We start from the raw sequence: 21,918 nt of genomic DNA on the forward strand, positions 1-21,918 counted from the left end.
CTCACTAACTTACAGGGGTTGACTTACAACCATAAAATTGAGCTAAGAATGATGGTCTTAAGTCATGGCATCCTGTGACCAGACCTGACTTTTTAAATATTTTTGCTGCAGTTTAAGTGAATGCCATGGTTATTAAGCAAACTAAATGCTGTGGTCATTTAGTGAATCAATTTTCTCCAATGGTTGGTTTTTTTTTTTAATGATAACTGGAAGTAAGCATTGGAAATGGTAAAAAGTGTCCCAAATCACAGTCATGTGATCGTGAGACACTGTGAATGTCCATAAAGGTGAGTCAATTGCCAAGCATCCAAAATGTGATCATGTGACCATGGGTTGTGTGTGGCCATTGTAACTTCAAGAAAAGCTCCTATGTACCTCGGGAAGTCTGTGTAACATTGAATGATAAATAACCAGTCATACATTGAGGACTACCCATATATTAACCATACTGCTTTTTCAGTTTTTCTTATCAGTGCTCCAGGATGGTGTCTTTATTTATGAAGAATTAGGTTGCAGCCATGCATCATTTTTATTTTCTAGCAATGCCTGCAGAGCCTGTAAAGTCAATAGCAAAGATTGATGGTGCGTTTTGAAATATGCCAACTTCCTGTTGGATATTAAAATTTTATTCTGGGACAAGAAGACTGGCAGGTGCACTTGAGTTCATGTTGTTTGGTTCTGGAGGTTTTTATTTAATCATAGTCGTGTTGTATTTGAACTGAGAAATAACAAATTCCAGCTTCAGAACAAACCAAAGTCTGAAATGGGTTTAATGTTGAAACTTATTTTAAACCTGGTGTCTGGTTTCCCATAATTCTGAAGACTTCCAAAATGTATTGCAAAACACTGAGCAGTAAAGAAGGAAGAACAGAACTGTATATGTACACATAAGGCTTATTACATGTCTTAGCTTAATAACCTAAAATTGTAATTTGAACTGAGTTATTCCTACTTTATTTGGCATTGTGAAGGCCTTGCTTTTAAATCTTTCCTCTGCAGTCTGATTATACTGTGATTGTCAGTTAATTGTCCCCTGTCAATCTCAACGACCAATGTACAAAATGGGAAAATAAAACTCAGCTTTGAGTTTTGAAAACAGTTCCAACCTTCCATGATACAGATAGTCCTTGACTTACAATCACATTTGGGACCTGAATCTTGGTCATTAAGACACCATATAACTTTTTTGTTCAGCAGCCACAATCCCAGGCCTCCCAGTTGTGGTCATTAAGCAATCACTTGGGGTGCCTCAGGGGCTACGGGCTCACTAGTGGGCAGAAGCCCTCTACATCCCACCATGCCTGGTCCACTTATCTTTTGTCTTTTTCTGCATCTGATGAAAGAGTTTTTCTAACATCCAGAACAATCACATTCCTTAGCTTCCTGGCCATAAAAGAGCCTCCCTAACCTTAGAAATGATCATTCTGAAGGCTAGAGAGGCTCTTTCTCCAAACCAGGAAGCTAGCAGAGGCAATCATTCTCTTTACAAAATAGCATCTGTTGCATACAAAGTCTGTTATATCAAAGTCTGGTAAATTAAGATTTCAGTATCCAAAGCAAGAAATGGGGAGTACGAGAGCAATAGCAACAAACATGTAATTTCCCTTACCCAAATAAACAGAACAGTTGGCTAGGTTCACACAATTAATTATAAGCTATACACCATGGTTTAGAAACTACAGTGGCTGGGCTCCCATATTGCATTTAACCAAGAGTAAAGAAACCTCTTGGATGAATCTTATCTTTGTTTTATGTTCCACAGAATCATCAATATTTATTTGTACATTTTAAAGATCCTGTGGCTGGGCCCTGTTTTTGTTTTGCAAAGTAAAACAAAATAAGGCTAGGGTGCATAGGTGACTTAGGTTGTGATATAGAAAGCTCTCAAACCTAGGTTTTACACATAGATGCAGCCCCGATAGTGTTCAGTGTTGAGATAAGAGTCAACACCTAAAGTGCCAAAACAGCTAAATAGTGTGATAACAGAATGTTTAAGTAAACTAAAATATAAATGCTGGGATTTATCTGTAACACTGGGAAATCTTCATTTCGACAATTCTCCATAGTTCAAGATCTTATTGAGATTGATTTCCTTCTGTCCAGATGATGTAGCATCTTAACTACTGAAATCATTTCCATATTTGCTGATCCCATGAATATGCGAGATCCTTAAATACAAATCACTGCCGTTGCTGTTTCTTTTTCTTCCACTTGTATGTTTTGCTCTGGGTTTTGCTTGTGTTTCAGGCAAAATAAATCTTCATCATATATTTCTATTATTAACCTATGTTTTTGTTTACACGAGATTGATGCTGTGCTATTCCTTCTCTTTTCATTAGGTGTAGCTGAAGAAAAGTAGAGGAGAAGGAGTTGAATCCTTTTACCTGCAGCGAAGGGGTGGAACTTTTGGCAACCAACACAGCTGAAATTCCGCCATTATGAATGAAGTCGCAATAGTGAAGGAGGGATGGCTGCACAAAAGGGGTAAGCCAGTTCACCCAGGTGCACATAGCATCTTCGGAATCCATCCTTTCATTCTTCTTATTCAGGGAAGACCAGGTACTGCCAAAAAAGTCAAGAGGGGGGGTCGCAACTACATAATCATAACTTTGCCCCTTCCTACACACACACACACACACACACACACACAGACACACACCCCAGTGGTGGGATTCAAAAACTTCTACCACTGGTTCAGTGGGTGTGGCTTGGTGGGTGCACTTCGTGCGCCTGCACACACTTTGCATGTATGTGCGCGCCAAACACGGACTTTGTGCAAGAGCAGAGGCGTTTGCGCAGGCGCAGAGGCATTCCAACTCACAACCTACAAGCCTGCACTCTCCCAGTTGCTTCAGCAGCTGCCGCGCAGCACTCTGCTGTGCCGCGCAAAGCAGCTGCGCTTCAAAAGCAGAGTATTGATAAAGGTGAGCATGGGAGCCCAGGTGGGCAGGCCCAACAGCAGAGTGGTTGAGAGAACCAGTTTGGTCTCTGCTACTCATTGCCACTAGACCGAACTGGTAGAATACCATCACTGACACACACACACGTACGTACGTACGTACGTATGTATGCAGAGAGAGAGAGAGAGAGAGAGAAAAGATATGGTAGATGGATGGATGGATAGATAGATAGATTAGCCTATAGTTCATGTCACTGTATAGGTTCAAACACATATTACCAATAAAATTCCAAACAAACAATTTAAAATTGGAGTAGGGTAAAATACAATAGTTATAGGATAAAATACAACAATTGAATACATAAATATGTAAAAGGGAATAAAATGACATAAAATTATATTTCTGCATCACCCTTGCAATCTACCCCAATCAGACCCACATATAACCCATCCCCTTCCTACATGTAAAAAAAGGAGTGAGTTTTTGATCGTGCAGCCATGGCTGCTCTTTTGACTTTCCTGATTTTCCCCTTCTACCCCTATGGATCCCATGCTACCTTTAGTCCCTTTAAACCTGCCTTTTTGCCAGATTTTGTAAGCTGCCTTAAACACAGGTGATGGAGGAACAGTAGGAGTAAAAGCAGTGAGTGAAATTCAGTTAAAAGTAACTAAAACAAAATTGCTGTGTTTGTTTTTCTTAAACTTTATTATGGTCATAGACCAGCATAAAAGTCCTTTTTCAGTGGTCCAGCAAAATAGTAAAATACTAGTCTTCAGAAGCTGAAGTGGGATACTCCTGAAGCTATTTAGATAAATGCTCCCCCAAATAAGGAATGGTAGCAAAGTGGAGAAAAGGGGATATTTGCCTCTTGTTGCAAGAAAGTTGTGTGTTGTTACCGCTACTGTAATAAACAGGTTACATCTATTCAAGCTGGCAACCACAGATGTATGAATGAGGCTTCCTGTTTTGTGCAAGATTTTTTCTGGGAAACAAAACAAAAAGTAGAAATGGGAGTGCTTGTATTTTATGGGCTTCTAAAGCAGACCTCAGTGATTCTTTTAAATCAGAGGAGGAGGTGTTTGAAGTTTCGAGAGAATTATGCTCCTTTTTGCAAATGTACTAGTCAAAATAACACTATTTAGCAATAACCCATCCCTTTAGCCCTTCAGGTGGTTCTCCAGCACCCCAGAATTTTCTTTTCCATTTCCTATCTTGAATAAGTGGATATACTTCCATGCAATCCATTTACCCAGAAGAGACATAGACACCTGCTGAGTTGCTGATCCAGCTATCTGCGGGTGCTGTAAAAGTGGAGAAGTAGACTATTTTTTACTACTCTTACACCACAAAATAACAAAGGTTCTCACTTTTGCCTTGTTGGCTTTGGTTCTAGTCTTCCTCCAGCAATGTTATAGGTGCGCTGTCTCTTCTCCTGGAGTTATTCTGTAAACTAGGGCACCCTATGAGATCCACGAACACAGAAAGTTCACATAAGGATTATCCAGTCCAAGTCCCTTGTCACATGCTCATTCCAAGTTGCAACCAAGGCCTCAACTGAACTAGGCATCTCAGGAATAATTCCAAGTTCCCTCTGATACCTTAGTGCAGGGGTGAGGAACTATGACCCTTTTATGTCCTATGGACTTTTAACTCCCAGAATTCCTGAGCCAGCATGGCTGGCTGGGAAATTCTGGAAGTTGAAGTCCACAGGTCATAAAAGAGCCATAGTTCCCCAGCCCTGCCTTGGTGGATTCATCAGTAATCTAGGATAGGCTGATTAAATAGACTCTTCCCCTTTGCAGTAGAGGTTGACCTCATAGAATTATAGAGCCAGAAGACAAGGAAATGATGTTAACTTCCCCCAACTCCAGATCATATTGCAACTATTCTTATGTCCTTTGACATCAGGTCCTCCTTCAAAATGTCACTGTTTCAAAGAGTCATTAATGGGAAGCTGTCATGCTACAGAACAAAATATTCGCCCTCAACATAATCTCTTATTTCTAAGAGAGCCTCTAGGTCGCACATAGTACTCTAGAGATATTTTGAAAATAAAAACAAGTGACTGATTTTCTTTTACAGCAGTTATAAATTATTTTATCATATCAATTGATAATGTTTACATTTTATAATCTGTTTTAGAACCACATGTCATAATTTCATTTTTTCTGTTTCAAGCAAAAGGAAAAAATCAATAAAGAGGTACGTTGTCAAGGTAGCACTCTCAGACGCTGTTGGTATGGAATTTGGAAGTCTTGCTGGGCAGCTCCTGTTGCAAGTAGCAGCTATGGCTGAAGGCGGGGGAGGCTTTGCACAGGTTAAACAGGTGTGCACTCTTTCCTGGATCAGGAGGCCTTCCTCACTGTCACACACAGCTTAGTCACCTCTTGACCGATCACAGGTCTTTGGCAAGGATAACCAGTGCCCCTTTCTTCCTTTTTATTTTCCTCTGGGTCTGTTCCCAGACCACACTTAGAGAGAATAATTGATATAGTAGACCAAACCTTATCCAGCTGGAGCTCCCACAAGCATAACCTCACTTTCCCCATCTATACTGATTAAAACTCCCTACATAGGAAGCAATAAATGTGCTATAAAACAGTGACTCCAAATCCCAGCACTTTCAGACAATTTAGAGTCATCATTGAAAACTTCTGAGAAGCAAATGCAAGGCTTTTTGTCTGCAAAAAAAAGAGGAAAAAAAATGCAAACATGCTACAGCAGCTCGGAGGAAAGTTAACACAGACACAATGAAGTCAAAGTTATTGTCATACTATAAGCTATTATCCCAGAGACAGGCACACTATTGGTTGAGTTCATTCTTCATCACTGCTGTAGGCATTCCTTTATTTGCTTCATCTCTTCCTGTAATTTCTGTCACCCAGAGATCAATGCAAATTTCCTATGAAATTAGTAAAGGTCTCTGAAAGCCTAAAGGGTCCATTAGGCACCTGGATCCAACTATATTATGCAAAGGTTTACATGAAGTGCATCATGCAAAGGTTTACATGCAACCCACCATCAACCTTGCTATAAAATCCAGAAACTGAAGGATGGCTGCTGCTAGACATTAGGGCAACTGGTCCACCAACAGCTGCCCCATCTTGTTTGCAAAGCTTGGTGTTATATACAGGCCCAATTCCTCTTATTTAGTGACATAGAGGCCAAGGGACAGATGTGCATGTCAGGTTCTTTCTTGCTCTACAGTGTATCCAGAAGATGATCGGTCTGGCTTCTTCATTAAACACTTAGGGGAAAGCTATTACAATAAAACTCACGGCCTTTTTGAGATTGGGAAGAATGAGCGCCCTAGATGCTTCTCAGTGATGAAAAAATACATAACTGAAAACATAACAGCAGTAGCACCTTTCGCCACCTCTGACAATAAAGTAACTCAAAAACATTACCAAGGAATATTTGGAAGCAATTCCTAAATGCCCACAAAGGTGAGGAAAATCCAGAAGTATCTTTCATAGAGGATGGAAACATTTGACAACTTGCAAAGCATATCGTTCTACAAGATTATATAGGTCATACTGAGAATCAGTTAATCTTCAGTACTGAGAAGGGATTTAAACCCAGATTTTGTCCTAATCCACCATTTTCTATCCTATACTATGCTGTTTTTTCTCAGCTGGACTGCTGACCGCTTTGTTGTGTTGGAGGTTTTAATAATTATTGTCTTATACCATAATTTAATTAATGTGTGACAATAACAGGATTGTGCCCTTTGTTTTTATTTTTGTTTTGCATTTTGGGGTATCTTTTTAATAGCGTCTTTCCATTCACAATAGTGGCAGTTTAAAAATAAACTGAGAATGGAGAGGGAAAAAAGTGACTTTGAAAGGTTTTAAGTAAACGAACCACAGGATGTTTCCAAAACCAGTATCTGATACTGTGAGCTTGTGAAACATATTCAGGCTATAATTACAACAAGAGAAGCTTGCGAAAAGAAAATCTACAGTAAAAATATATGTATTTCTTAAAATTTTCTTTTCATTTCTTTAAAAGGAAATGAAACTCTATATAACTTTTTGGGGGTAAATTCTCCCTGCTTCCTTGAATTTATTTTGATGCATAAAAAAACAAGATGAATTCTAACGTATGAATAGATGCTATGTTGCTTTAGTGGTTCACAGATTTCAGTAAGATAAGAGATCTCACATGCTAGCCAATGAAAGCTTATGATCATCTAATGCAGGTTAGAGCTTTACATGGAAAGGGAGACACCAGATGTTGAAGTTGGCTTAGAAAAGGAAGAACATGAGACATTAAAGGTGATGCATGTTGGACCGAGAAATTCAAATAATACCAAAAAGACACCAGCCAGAGCATAGAACAACTCAAAGAAGTAGTGCAAGATCAGAAGATGTAGGGAGACATGGCCCATAGAATCACCAAGAGCTGGATATGACTGAATGGTAACATCATCATCGTCATCATTGTATTATTTGCTTCATAGAACAGCCTTAAATTGTGTCAGTTATGTCAATGTGCTTAATAAAATTGGACTCCTAGACCATCTGATTGCCCTAATGAAAAATCTATGCACATGTCAGGAAGCCAGAGAATGACCACAACAAGGACAAACAGATTGCTTCCATTGTTTCCAGGTTGGCAAAAGAATGGAGACAAGGCTGTATATGCTTATTTATTCAACATACACACAGAACATATATTATGGAAACTGGATTAGAAGATGAGTGAGATTATAAATTGAAAGAACAAAAAAACCTGTGCTATGCTGATAACACTGATAGCTAAAATTCAAATGATCTGCAAGCCCTAGTAATGGAAGTCAAGGTACATAGTGAAAAAAATGGGACTAAAATATATAGAAAACCAAACTGATGATAACAGGTACAGCAACCATCCTTAGAACTGACAATCAATATTTTGAAGTGATAGAATGCTTCTGCCTTTTAGGGTCAGCTATCAATGGGACAGGAAGCAACATCAAGTAATACACTCCCAATAATTGCTATTGTGTAGAACAGCAATCATGTCCTTGGGGAAAAATGCTCAGATGCCCAAAGTTACAAAGATTAGAATTGTGCAAGAAATAGATTTTCCCATAATACTGTATGGAAGTGAAAGTTGGACTTTGAAGAGTCAAAAGGGAAAGAGTGTTAGTACTTTTCAACTTTGGTGTTAGAGAAGTTTCTTGAGACTATTTCAGAAAACAAACAAATGGATCATTGAACAAATCAACCCAGAGTTCTCATTCAAGACACAAAGTCTCAAATTATCATACTTCAGATACATTACTCAAAGATACAGCTTTCTGAAAAAGTTTGTAATGCTGGACAAAATGGAAGGAAAGAGAAGAGGACAACTAGCAGCAAGGCGGATGGTCTTAGTTATAACATCAATGGATGCCTCATTGGAAGATATTGCCAGTGAGATTGGCAACAGATCCTCCTGGAGAAAGTCTATCTGCATAGTTGTTAAGAGTTGACACCGATCTGATGGCACATAATTAATCAAATGAGAGGATCTTCATTGTTGTCTTCTGTGCAGCAGAAGTGGTTGTTTAAATTTAGCTCTTTCATTCAGCTAGAGTTATGTATATATAAGGAAATAGATCAGGGGTGTCAGACTGGATTTCTTCGAGGGCTGGATCAGCATTGTAGTTCTCTGGGGGGGGGGAAGGGGGGAAACGTGATGGATGCATCCTGCAGCAGCGCCCCCCCCATGCCCTATTTTGGCCAGCAGAGTGGTGTACGAGGCCATCCAGGCCGAAAATGGGGCAGGGTGGGGGGCCAAGTGTGGCCCCTCCACACCCTGTTTTCGCTAGCAGAGACACCGCAGGCCGGTCCTTTGCTATTTCCAGGCTGGCCCTACGGGCCAGATTTAAGCACCCCGCATGCGAAATCCGGCCCACAGGCCTTCAGTTTGACACCCCTGGAATAGAGAATCATAAAAAAGGGAATTAGAGATAAAAGTAGTTCAAATTCTAAAATGCTTATGTATTTCTAATATCTGCTTACGTGCACAATGCCATGTATAAGGTTGGCAATGGGGTAGCCTCTAGATGTTTTGAAGTACAATTATTGACCATCAGCTGAGGTGGCTGGGGCATGTGGGAATTGCAGTGTAGTGTAATAGTTAAAAGACTAGGAAGACAAGGAAAATATTGAGCTACTCACAAAAGATACCTTGACAATCTGTCAAAAGAAGCAGGATATAAATCTGATAGGTGCTTGGAGGATGCCCCATTGCCTGTACTTGATAAAGGTCATGTATGTTAGTATGAAGAGAAACACATCAAAATAATAATTCTGTACCTTGAGCAAGTGCTAGGAACATCAACAAAGGTTCTGATGCTTCTACTGCAACTTTGTGGTGAGAGGTGTTCTCCAGCAAGTTGAGATTTCATTAAAACAATGAGAAATGTGTACTTTTTACAAGGGTTCCTGCTTAAGAGTTTGTTTTCCTTTGAAGTTCAGTATTGCAGTTTTGCATCAAGGAAGTAAATAGAGGCTCTCTTTTCTTCCAAGGGCCATTTATTTGGGCATTCAAATTAATTAATTAAATTCAGGACTTAATAATGCCTTGGCTTGGTGATTGCCTGATGTCCATTGCGGGGATGCAAATTTTGTACAAAGCTAGGAGCAGTGGGTGGGTTGAACATCTAAATATATTGCAGAACTTTCTGTGTGGCAGTGTAAGAAGTTTCCACTGTGGCCTCCTATATGCCTTTTGCCTGCACTGAATGAGGAAATGAAATGAGACTCCTTTCTCTGTGTCAGTCTTTGTAGTTCCTGGCAATGTCATGAGTCAGTCACTTAAAGGAAGTCCTACTTCCAGGATAGCAGATGTTTTGCTTGTGGAAAAACTAGTCATCTCTCTGACCTCAAGCCAACAGTTTGCAGATCTTATGAATGAACTGTTCAATTTTCAATAGAGCTTGAGTAGCCTTGTGACTCCGAATTGCAATGACTTGGAGTTGCAATAGCAGCAGCAGTTACAACTGACTTCCTCTGCTTCTTGTGTTTTACACATAATGCATGAAAGCACATGGTGTAAGCTCTGTAGTACAAGGAAAGCAAGGGTGCAATGTTTTGTGGCTGCTAAAAGTGAGGAAGTTCGGTACATGGTAGGGAGGAGAAGCATTTTTCTATCCTGTATGTATCTCCCCCCCCCAAAAAAAAAAAAAATCTCATGAAGTTTGAAGGTGGGGCTCAGTGCATTTCAGCTTATACTTTGCATCTTTAAAAACATTTTTATGCAAGCCCCACTCTTATTTCTTGGGTTTTTATGGTACTTCTTGAGGCAATTGCTATTGAATTATCTGATTTATTCTCTGGGTAAGAGAGAGTGACTAATTCAATTGCCTTATTTTTTTTTCATTTTTTTTTAAAATATATTTTTGTTAATACACTAAAGCATAACAAATCCAAAACAAAAAATAAAGGCCAGCTTAAAACATTATTAAAACCATAACAGCCCTAAAAGTGCAGATGCCTCAGTGTGTTTTGTATTTTTCTGTTCTTTGTTGGGAAGAGAGGTCATTCATCATGGGTTTACTGTGAAAGGCTAAACATCCTAAGCTGAGAAAACTTCTGGATATCCTTAATTCTGAGACTGCATTTTCAAATTTTGCGTGATTTGGCAGAAACTAGATATTAGCCTTTCCAGCTTAGGCTAGTTTACCAGTTCTGAACAGGAATGATTTCTCCATGGTGATGTGCACTTTTTTTGTCCAGTTAACTGTGATTTAAGTGACTGTTTCTAAGGTATTGACTGACAAAGACCACATACAGAGCCCAAAACCATTTGCAGGATATTCTGTGGTTCCCAGTTGGCTTTTAACCCAATTTATTTGACATTCATAGACTTAACTATATTGACTGCAGGACTCTTTACTCCCATATAAATTTGCTGGTGATTCTGCTTTATATGTTGTCTGTGCACATAGGCCTTCTTTGAAGTTGTGTCATAATTGTGCAATTCAATCATGGAAAAGTTTATTTTGCTTCTTTTTTCATATTCTAGGTCAAAATTTCTTTCATCCCGGACACTTTTTTTAAAGTTCTCTTTTCTGAGAACTGAAGGAAGCTAAATTTTATTTTGTACTCTGTTAATATTTGTTGTAAAGTTTTGCTTACATATGGCTTGCAAAACACTTAGGTTAGATTTATTTAAAAGTGGGCTTCAAAATATACTGCACAGCAGATTTACCACAAATGTTAAGAGCAGTGCTGTAACAATTAGAGAAGTTTTTGAATAGAGAAGTAAATACGGAAAGCATTTTAAAACATGAAAGTAGTTATAGGAGACTAAGAAAGCCAGTTTTATTGTTACTATATGCTGTTTATAAGAGAACGATGCAAGGAAATCCAGCTGTTATTCAGCTTGTGGCATGTGCAGTGGAAGCTCAGATAAACTGAGTAATCATCTTAAAGTTCATTGTGTGGCCACATTGACTCACAAAAGGAATAACTGAAAGAACCCCTGAAGTTTGTGGTAGAGGCCGGCCATTCTTCCATTGGTCTGTGAAATAATGTGAGTTATCTGTTGATTTGGTGTGGGGAAGACAATTGTAGTTTCTTTACCAAAATAGTCTTAGTTTGGTTTAGTCTAGTCTGGATTTAGTTTCCTAAAGAGAAACTTTTTTGTTTCATTTTTAGCTTTGTATCTTCTCTTTTGAATAGTATGTAATAGGGTTTATTTCTGTCAGTCTGTTGGTGGCTAATTTGTCTGAATGCAAAGCTTCCAGAAATTCCCTAGTGTTTTTGGAATTGTCTTGGTCTAGGGTGCTCACAGTTTCTCAGATGAAACTGTTGTTAAGTCTTCCATGTGTTTTCATTGTGTCTTCTGACTGCTGGTTGTGTTCACACTAGGGAATTTCTGGAAGCTTTGCATTCAGACAAATTAACCATCAACAGACTGATATATGAGTTCTACTGATTTTCTGCCAGTCGGTCCTACGTAGTGACTATTATGGCCCTTGTACTATATGTTGTAGATGAATTCTTGTTTTTTCTTCTCGGGCTACTGGATCATTTGGTTTACTTAAGATGTTTTAGAAGGCTTCAGTTGGTTTGTGTGCCAGACTACCATGCATCAAAAAACACTTCAAAAGCAACAGACTATTATGACCAGAGGTGGTATTCAGCAGGTTCTGACAAGTTCTGGAGAACCACTAGTGAAAATTTTGAATAGTTTGGAGAACCAGCAAATACCACCTCTGATTAGAGATTTTAAGTATCCTTCCTCTACCATGCCCACCAAGCCACACCCACCACTGATTACAACCACATGGCATTACTTTAGCACACAAACAAATTAAAGCCCTCCAAAACTTTGTAAGTAAACTAATAGAACCAGTAGGGGGTTCCTGGAAAAAAAGACCAAAACACATTAGCCCCAGCAGCCAACACCCAGCTACACCTGCAAAACAATCAAGCAGGACAAAAAATTCTAATCCAGGAACTTCCAAGGAGAGAACCATGCTTCCACCAACACTGACAGGGCAAGCTACTATATATAAACAGGCAGCAAACCCCACCCTTGCACCGACGATGTTACTTAATCAGTTGAAAAAATGTCTGCAAGCAGACCAGCTCAGAGAGCGCCCGGCACTCCACATTCAAGTCCAAGTTACATAGATTCTCTCCTTTGGATAATTAAAAACTGTAAAAAGCTGGCTCTTTCCTTAAGCATTGAGATAGGGTAAGGTTGAGCTTGAGGATTGGACTGGAGACTGTGATTGAAATACCAGATTCTGATTTTGGGGAGAGACTCTTGTGGTTTTGAGCTATCAGGAGTTGTTCTGCGTAAGGTGGCCAGCCATATAAGTCTTTTAAATAAATAAATAAATAAATACTGAAATAAAATCTGAGAACATTCAGTCCTTTGCAAAAAAATAAATGAATTTACAGTTCTAAATGAAAGCAATCTAAATTTGGAATTGTGAGTACACCTATTGTCTCTCTCCTTCCCCTCACCCCTCGATGGATTTAATGACAGATGTTTGCTTACCTATAGTCTGTACAGAAATAAAACCCAGTAGAGTGTTTTGGAAACCAAAGAATAAATCTTGCTATGTACATTTCCTCTTGTGTTACAACAGCATTTTTATAGTTTGAAAGATCTAGAATGGCACAGGAACTTCTTGACATTAAACAACTAGGTTTGGATAGCAGATCAGCTATCACTTCGTATCTATTGCTTGGGATTCCACAATAGAAAAATAGATTATGAATATTATAAATATTTTTGAAAAGCAGTATTTTGTAGGCAGATGATTAAAAAAGGGAGAACAGTCTAGTGCAGCTTTCCAAATCTGGAGGTCAGATTCATGAGTTTTATCTTCCACGTTTCATGTGCTATGCTTATTGGGGAATTCTGGGTATTGAAGTACATAGAGCTATAAGGTTCCCAAGAGCTGTAAGGCTGAGGGAGACTATGTGAATGAAATGAATTTTTCAATAGAAGGCTTTTTAAATTGTGTTTGATTTGGAGAGCAGTTCTTGGAGCACAGTATTCAAGTATAGAAGACAAATGCAATTCCAGGGTCTCCTCCCAAATTCTAAGTTGCATGTAAAAAATCAGTAGAGACAAATTCTAAATTTTGAAGAATCACGGAATTACCCAAGACATTGTTTGGTAGGCTCTGCTTTAGATAGGGGAAGCATGCATATGCATTCTGAACAATGCTACTGCTTCCAGTGGGCATAATGCTTTGTTCTTTGGCTTGCTTCTGGAATTTCACTTTAGACTGTGGACTCAATCATACTTCTGTGGCTTGGTTAAATGTTTTGACTGACTATAAATAAGCCAAGAATGCTTTGTGATCATCCAGATTGAAATTTACATTGATTTCTTTCTTTATTCCAAGGATGGCAATACAGCACAGGTTTAGAGCAGACACCGACAAGCACAATGCAGGGAACAGCAAGCAAAAATGGTGCATTAATAATTATGGCATGCTTAACGTAACAGTTTTAAAAATAAAAGCAATTCTTCCGTGAAGTGTTCTGAAGGCTGAAATTTTGCCCTTGTCCATTCTTGATTATGTTACTTCACTGTGGTTCTCAGAGGCCAAGAAATACATGTACTTTAAGAAAAGTATGTTCCCTTTGAAGTAGAAATAGATATAACAATCAATGGTTTAGCCTGTCCATTTAGCATAGCAGCTACTAAGCAAGGACTGATCCTTCTCCCCATCCTTTAACTTAATAAAGAAAGATAAAACTAACATTTGGAGTGAAGCGGGTAGAGTGGATAGTAAATTTGTGAAGAAAAAAACAAATCATGTAGCATAATGGAGCTGTTGTGATGGTAAAAAATGCACTGTGCCAAAGTTATGGTAAGAATTTTGTAGGTTTTCTAGCTGCTGGAACAGTTCCTTCCTCTGTTACAGTTTTTCCAGCATTGAAACATAGTAGAATAGAATAGCATATTTTTCCTTTTTTAATATTAAAAAAAGGAAATGACAATGCAAACATTCATTGCTAAAATGAAGTTGGCCATTCATCCAATGTTGCTAATTTGAACATAAACATTCTGCTAATGGCTTTGGTCTTGTACTATAATTTTTATGGCTTTCCTGCATCCTTCAAGAAAAGAGCTTATTATTTTTCTTGGAGCAGCAGTGTTAGCCTGATCTTATGAATGCTGGATGTTAAACTGAAGGCAAAAGATTTAATAAACAAACTCTCAACTGTATTCTCTGAGTATTTTTGCAAAAGTGGAGAATGCATTAAAATTGCTTCTAGTGGCAACTGCTTCTTTCGACAAGCATAGGTAGTCCTCGACTTAACAACAGTTCATTTAGTGACCATTCAAACACTGAAAAAAGTAACTTATGACTGTTTTTCACACTTAACGACCATTGCAGCATCCTCATGATCTCAGATGCTTGGCATCTGACTCATATTTATGACAGTTGCAGTGTCTCAGAATCATATGATCCCCTTTTGCAACCTTCTAACAAGCGAAGTCAATGGGGAAGCCAGATTCTCTTAACAATCTTGTTACTAACCTAATGATTCACTTAACAACTGCAGCAAGAAAGGTTGTAAAATGGGGCAAAACTCACTTAACAAACATCTCGTATAGCAGCAGAAATGTTGGGCTCAAACACTCCCTGAATAAACTGTCATAGAGTAAACTTTATCTCTGTCGAGTTTTAGTAATAACACTTAGTTAATATCTTATCATTGGTCTCTTTGACTCTAAAGTTAGCTTTCAGCATTTTTAAATACTTTCTATATGTTGACATCATAAATATATGTTTCAGTCTAGCACCTAGATTTTTATGTTATACTTTCAAAACCAATTTAGGAGAACAAATTGCCCCCTAAAGAAGCCACCTTTAAATGGTCTCATCCCATGTCACTCTTAAGGGACTCCTTCCTGGTTCTCTCTTTCCTTTATACATCTATATTGTACATGACAATCCTTTTAGATGCACTTTACCTTATTCTGAAGCTTAGTAACTTATTTTCAGTCACATTTGTAGTCCTGTTTTACTTTCATTTCAAGAATGCTTGTTTAGCCTTCTCATTCTTGTAAATGCTACAGAAGTTAGATGCTATGTGTTGGTCAGGGGCTGTTCCTCTTGGGATTTGATAACTGAGGCAAAAATATCCATTTCTGGATTCAAGTTGGAAACATAATTCAGCTTAGATAGAAAAAGAAATATCCAGTCACTTCCCAGGACTAGGACCACACATATTTGCACACATGGGAGATCCTCATTAATGTTGATCCCAGCCACTTCACTCTCTTATGTTCGAGATCAGGAATGGGTTTGTGCTTTGGGATAAGAATGAGATCCTCTGAAATTTTCCCATGCTTGTCAGCATTGGCAAAGCTTCATCAAGACAATCTCAGTGCATTCTTACTCTGCTCTCAGGATAATGTTAGTTCTGAGAGTCTGCTAGGAAGGTGTGAGGGCTGAATCCAGCAAGGCAGGAAATAAGGAGTCAGATCTGACACGGCTGTTATGAAAACATCGTGTAGGTACCTTCGCCTTCAAAGGTTGACAAACATGGGTGAAAAGTCCATTACTCTGTTGTAAGGGAGTAAGAAAGACATGTAAATGTGGCTGAAGTCTGCAGTAGCTAATCATAGTCATCATGAGAGCATCTTTCACATCTGCAGTAATAGCAGCATCTGAACTCTGACCTTGAATCTGTTGAGCTCATGAGAGATTTAACGCAAGCCTAGGCTGAAGCTCTGAAGGAAGCAGAGAAGAGATCAATGCTGCATCCTTCAACCAAGCTTAGCTGCTCAAGGCATCATTTAACCCTTTTTGCAGCAGACTTACGTGTAGTAGACGCAGTGCTGGAACCATTGCCTTGGAGTGTGTATATGTATGAATGGAAGATTGATGAGTTTTTGCATTTTACAAGTGAGTTAAATAAAGCCTATTTCATGTGATGCCCTCTTGACGTATGTTGGAGTTTCCATAGTTACACAGCATTTTTTCTGCACCGCTGCCAATTGTCGAAGAGACTGCTTCCTCACAAACTTGTCCTCTGGTACCTCACCCTGGTGAGTGATTTGTTCCATAGTCTGGCTAGCAGGGTGTAACTTTGGAAGGATTTCTTGTGGTCCCAAAGTCTTCATTTTTCCATGCTCCATTTTAGATGTAAAATGGCCTACAACCGGTTGTGGTTGTTCAGAAACGCAAGCTTGTGTTGCATATGTATCTTTCATATTATACCACTATATTCTCTGCCAGTGTTTTATCATGGATTTCTGTGGTTGGAATACAAGCTGGTGCAAATACTGGTGGTCAGCAGTGTAGAATCCATTACTGTTTACATTCGTATCTGGCCACTGTCGATTGAAATGTGCTTCCTCAATGGACTTTTTTTGTCCACAAGATAGACTTTATTAATGAACTGTAAGTGTACCAAGAAGTTTTAGGCAAAACCATGGCTATATATTAGTTAAAATGCCTTTGCAAAGCTTGGGTTTAACTCTTGAGAAAGAGTTGGATTTTTCTTAAGACCACTTGAGTCAGAATTCTGCAGGCCTAACAGAACTAGACTGAGATCTTTGTTTAATAATGTATTGGTTGTTTCTTGCAACACAGTCAATGGAGTCTTTAAGCATCTTGAAGATCAGCAGATGTATTTTGGCATAAATTTAACTGATTGCAATCCATTGCAACAAAAACTTGTAATGAAATGGGCCATTGTTTAATTATTATTATTTGAATTTATGCTGTCCATTTCTAAAATAGTGGATAAACATATTGAACTTCCATCAATCTTCTATATATATAAAAACGAAATACCACTCACACATCATCACAAAATCTCCAGAACCGTAAAGCCTACAAGGTGACTTGAAATTTGGCATGTATGTTCCTCTTGGCTTCTAAGAAAGGATTTTTCAAAATGACTGTCAGAGCATTAGTATTTCGTATATTATTATTAATACGCTCTGATGCTAAGGAGTTTTACTCCCCCTCCCCACCTGAAGAGGAATCTCTTCCAAATGCAAAACACAAGCAGAGGAGAGGAGTTTCAGTTTCAGTTTTACTTTCACAGCAGCAAGCAGCTTTACTACAGAACAGTTGAGCTAAGCCATGCCTAGGCTTCTTGCTGTCTCATTGCTCACACAGCAAATACTGTTTCACTTTCCAAACAGCCCTCAAATCTCTCACACAGTGATAGGACTCTAGCCAGATGAATACCGATGGATGCTGGTAGGCAGAGGCACATTTTTTCCCCTTATTTTCCTCCCCAAAAACTAAGCCTGACCACATATTTCCGTAGTGAAGCACGGGTATCGAGCTAGTGCCATATTTGCTCATGGTGAAATTTCAGATGCCAAGGTATAGCCAAAAAATCAGGTTTGGGTTAGCCACAGATAGACGTATCTTCATTATACAAGGTCATTTTTTTTAGGTACTTTGCAGATAAGCTGCTCCTCAAATTTTTAACTAAAATGCCATGAAAAAATGCAGGGGTGGTGCATTTTCTGTGGTATTTTGATTACAAATTTAAGGGTCAACTAATCCATGTACGGGCTTTTACGTGAGTATATACAGTACCCTTATACCGTTATATGGACACTCCAGTGACAATGAACATACTGGCTAGCAGGATACTATCCCCCAATTATTGCCCTGCCGTGATTGGTGTATGGTTTTAAGACGGCTCGATCCATCTCTCAAAATTCACTACAGGCTTTGTTCCCCTACTTATCGTGAACAGGCTCTAACTTAGTTTAGCAGAAGCAGATTTCTAACATTGCTCTTGGCTGGTCTACACAAGCCTGATAGGCTTTTTTTAAAAAAATGCAACCCATTCTTCCAGAGTTTGAGAAGTTTTGTTTTCAAGTATGACTCTTGTGTTCTTGGTTAAGTTTTCTTCTTAATGTGAATTGACATATTTTCTTTTGTAGTACTTTTGCAATAATCTAGCAGGTTCCATCAAATAGAAACTGCCAAGAAGCATGCCTTCTCTGCACCCATATCTTCTTTCCCTGTCTAATGAGGTTCCCCCCTCAAATTTGAACAGCTCCCACCCTAACAGGTATTTTGAAAGACCCTATTTTTATCATTATTATTGGTTTCACATCAGCCAGATGTTAAGACAGAATTTGTCCTTTTTGTCCACCTATCAAGTCTTTCCGAAAGACCTGGAATAGGCAAGTGTTGTTGCTTAATAATATTAAAAGTTATCATAGGAAATAAGTTGTTCCTGGAAAATCAACCTTTTGCAATTGATTGATGGTGGTTTTGTCAATGCTGCGGTGGTACTCCAGATGTTTTACTATTATTGGTGTATTCCTAGAACTAAGGAGGAATTTCTGACAGTTAGAACAATTAATCAATGGAATGACTTGCCTCCAAAAGTTGTGGATGCTCCAACAGGTTTTTAAGAAGAGATTGGACAACCACATGTCTGAAACGATAGAGTTTCCTGTCTGAGCAGGGGTTGGACTAGAAAACCTCCAGGGTTCCTTCCAACTCTGTTATTCTGTAATTCTTTCTGCTGCCACAGTTGTACATCTGCAGGTCTGTATACAGGTAGGCCTTGACTTATGATCATAGTTGAGTCCAAAATTTATGTTGTTAAGTGAGACATTTGTTAAGTGAATTTTGCTCCATTTTACAACCTTTCTTGCCATAGTTGGTAAGTGAATCACTGCAGTTGATGTTAGCAATCCAGTTATTAAGTGAATCTGGCTTCCCCACTGACTTTGCTTGTCAGAAGGTTGCAAAAGTTGATCATGTGACCTTGGGACACAGCAACTGTCATAAATATGAACCAATTGCCAAGCATCTGAATTTTGATCACATGATCATGGGGATGTTGCAAAGGTCATAAGTCACATTTTTCGGTGTTGTTGTAACTTTGGTCATTAAATGAACTGTTGTAAGTTGAAGACTACCTGTATTTTGTAACTTTCTCCAGTTCTTTCTCTTCTATTTTCTTGTCTCTGGGTATTGCCACATCCACTTCCAGAGTTTTTTGTCTTTCTCAACAACAATTTTTAAAGTTTGCAGGATTATATGGCAGGTGTTTGTCTTTCTGAATTCTGAAGTCCCAGATCACTTTGGTTTTTCATTTCTTTCTTTTGTCTATTTTGTGATCACATCAGTTCTTGCTTGCAGACAAACGGTACTTCTTGCAGATCTTTCAAATGCACCATTGTTGCTCCTTTGTCATGGCATTGTTTGTAGTAGTTTGTGCAGTCTTCTGGCAGTAGCTAACTAGGTGGTCCGTTGTTTCTTCAGCTTCTTTGCAGAAGTGGCATTTGTTGTCTTATCTTGCCTTCTCGATTCTGGCGTTGTATGCGTTTATTCTTAAGGCTTGGTCTTTTACAGCCAGAATTAGCCACTCTGTCTCTTTCTTCAATTTTCTTGGTCTTAGCCATTGCCAGGTCTTGTTATCTACTTTGCCTGATTTTTTTAAAAATTTACTGGGCATGTAATACTTGTCTTTTCATGTCTGCTTTCTCCATTTGATCTTTCTTGTAAACCAGTTTGATCCACAAAATTCTCTCCAGTACTCAGTAAGCCTTCATAGTACATCAGCTATAGTGCATCTTGTTCATTGTCCTTCAGATATTCTTCCTGTGGATTTGTTCTTCTACTTCAGCTCTCTGGCATACTTGTACTTGCAACATGCCACATTCACCTATTTTCCTTTGCAATAGACTCTATCAACATTGCTGCAGATGAAAGATATGTTTCATTGTCATTATTTTTTTTTTAAAAAAAGTTTTTTATTTTAACAACAAAACAACATAGACATACCACATAAAACATAAAAATATCATCCTGCATTGTCATTATTTTTCTGGGCTTCCTGTGCAGGGTTTTTAATTCTATTTGAGTCCAGTCCACTATTACAGCTGTGTTTTGAACAAGATGCTGTTTGGACTGCATTAGCTACTGTACCACATTACTTGGCAATTTGAAACTTGTTAGTAAGCAGGCAATTGCCCTGAAATTACATGGTGTTACCCCATTTTGTTTGTTTATTTATTGTGGTCCTTTGCAAAGTCAGCCAGATGTTCACACTGGCTTTGGCATTTTGTCTGCCTATCAAGTCTTTCCCAAGGACCTTTTTTATGATTATGTTGATGTTTTATGGTGTTAGAGATATTGTTACAGAATATAAGCTGTTCTGAGTAAAGCTGCCTTTTGCAATTGATTGATGGTGAATTGATGGTCAATGCTGATGGTATTCAAGTGGTGTTGCAGTTGTTTTGTGTTGGCTCCCAAGACCCCCATTACAGTTACTATATTCATTATTTTTGTTACAGCACAAAGGTTACATTCAACGAACATATGATTAAGTTTATAAACATGTTGGTGTGTCTTTGTGGCTTATATACTGTCCCCCTTCTTTTAGAGCAAGGTCAAGAAAACAGAATGGGGAGAAGGAAGCCGGATTTGAGATTGGATTTTTAAACAAAATTAAGGCCAGATATAAAGAAAATCCAGCAACTCATGTTTTTCCACTTTGGACAGACTAGCCAATAATAGTATGCAAAATGTTTTGAGATCCAAATATTTTGACCTCAGAAGTCTTATTACAATTTCACTCAAAGTGGTGCAATGTTGGAATGAACTATTTGAACATCTGTTGTGCAGTTGGAGTATCTTTTCTCAGTCAGAAGAGGGCATTGGGGGTCAGAACTTTTGACCTCAAAACATTTATGAATGTTTTTGCTGTCTACTACCGTCATATTTCAAAAGAAGTAAAACAAAAAAAACACATGTTTTTCAGACTCATTGCTTTTACATGTCCTAGTAGTTAGTAGTCCTGAAGTTTATTGAGATACTACTACATTTGAGAACACTGAAGTACTTCCAGGATAAAATCCATTTGAATAGACTATCATGAACATCAAATATTGGCATGCATTGGACGTTTGCGATTTTAATATTGATGTATCTTCAGATGGAATTAGCATGTTTTTCTGTACTTGGATGCCTTTGCAAATTAAGTTTTGGAAGGTGTGTGATCTTTCATGGTCAATCAGGATAGGGAGAGTTTCCATCTTCCTATGTCTTGCTCTGTAGGTTGCCTTGGCCATTTCTGTGGCAATATTGTGAGTGCAAAGGAACACTCATGAGTATTTGAACGATTATCTGGCTGGGCACCTACGCAACAGCTGTAGATACAAGCTCGGGTTTCCTTCTTTGCTTTAATATATTGATTCAGATTTACAGATAATCAGAGTTGGAAGGGACCTTGTAGGTCATCTAGTCCAACCCCCCGCCCAAGCGAGAGACCCTACACCATTTCTGACAAATGGCAGTCCAATCTCTTCTTGAAAGTCTCAACTGGTGGTGCTCCCACAATTTCCGAGGGCAAGCTGTTCCATTGGTTGATTGTTCTCACTGTCCCGAAAGTTTATTCTAAACTGAGAACTCTAGTTGCAACTTCCTTACTTCACAAACTAAAGTCTTTAGGTTGTTTGATGAAAGAATAGGCATTATTCTCTCCCAACTCGCCTTCCCTCATCCTGCAAATGCTTCCAGTCATACTGCATAATCCTTTTCATCCTTTAGAATTACAAAGAGAAA

The 21,918-nt window shown here is 38.6% G+C and overlaps 1 protein-coding gene across 2 annotated transcripts in view; it reads left to right on the forward strand.

The window, feature by feature from the left end:
- AKT1 (AKT serine/threonine kinase 1) overlaps positions 1–21,918 on the forward strand; it is a 97,989-nt gene that overhangs the window by 17,519 nt on the left and 58,552 nt on the right. Inside the window, exon 2 of one of the 2 annotated variants that reach the window (XM_026698587.2) lies at positions 2,340–2,484. The exons of the other annotated variant lie outside the window; for it this stretch is intronic. Within the exon in view, the coding sequence (XP_026554372.1) occupies positions 2,439–2,484 (46 nt within the window). The 5' untranslated portion in view covers positions 2,340–2,438. The remainder of the gene's footprint in view (positions 1–2,339; positions 2,485–21,918) is intronic. 2 annotated transcript variants of the gene reach the window in all.

Source organism: Pseudonaja textilis, chromosome 1, assembly GCF_049901715.1.
Source record: "Pseudonaja textilis isolate UNSWEBS1 chromosome 1, rPseTex1.2, whole genome shotgun sequence".
In the NCBI taxonomy this organism is placed as follows: domain Eukaryota; kingdom Metazoa; phylum Chordata; class Lepidosauria; order Squamata; family Elapidae; genus Pseudonaja; species Pseudonaja textilis.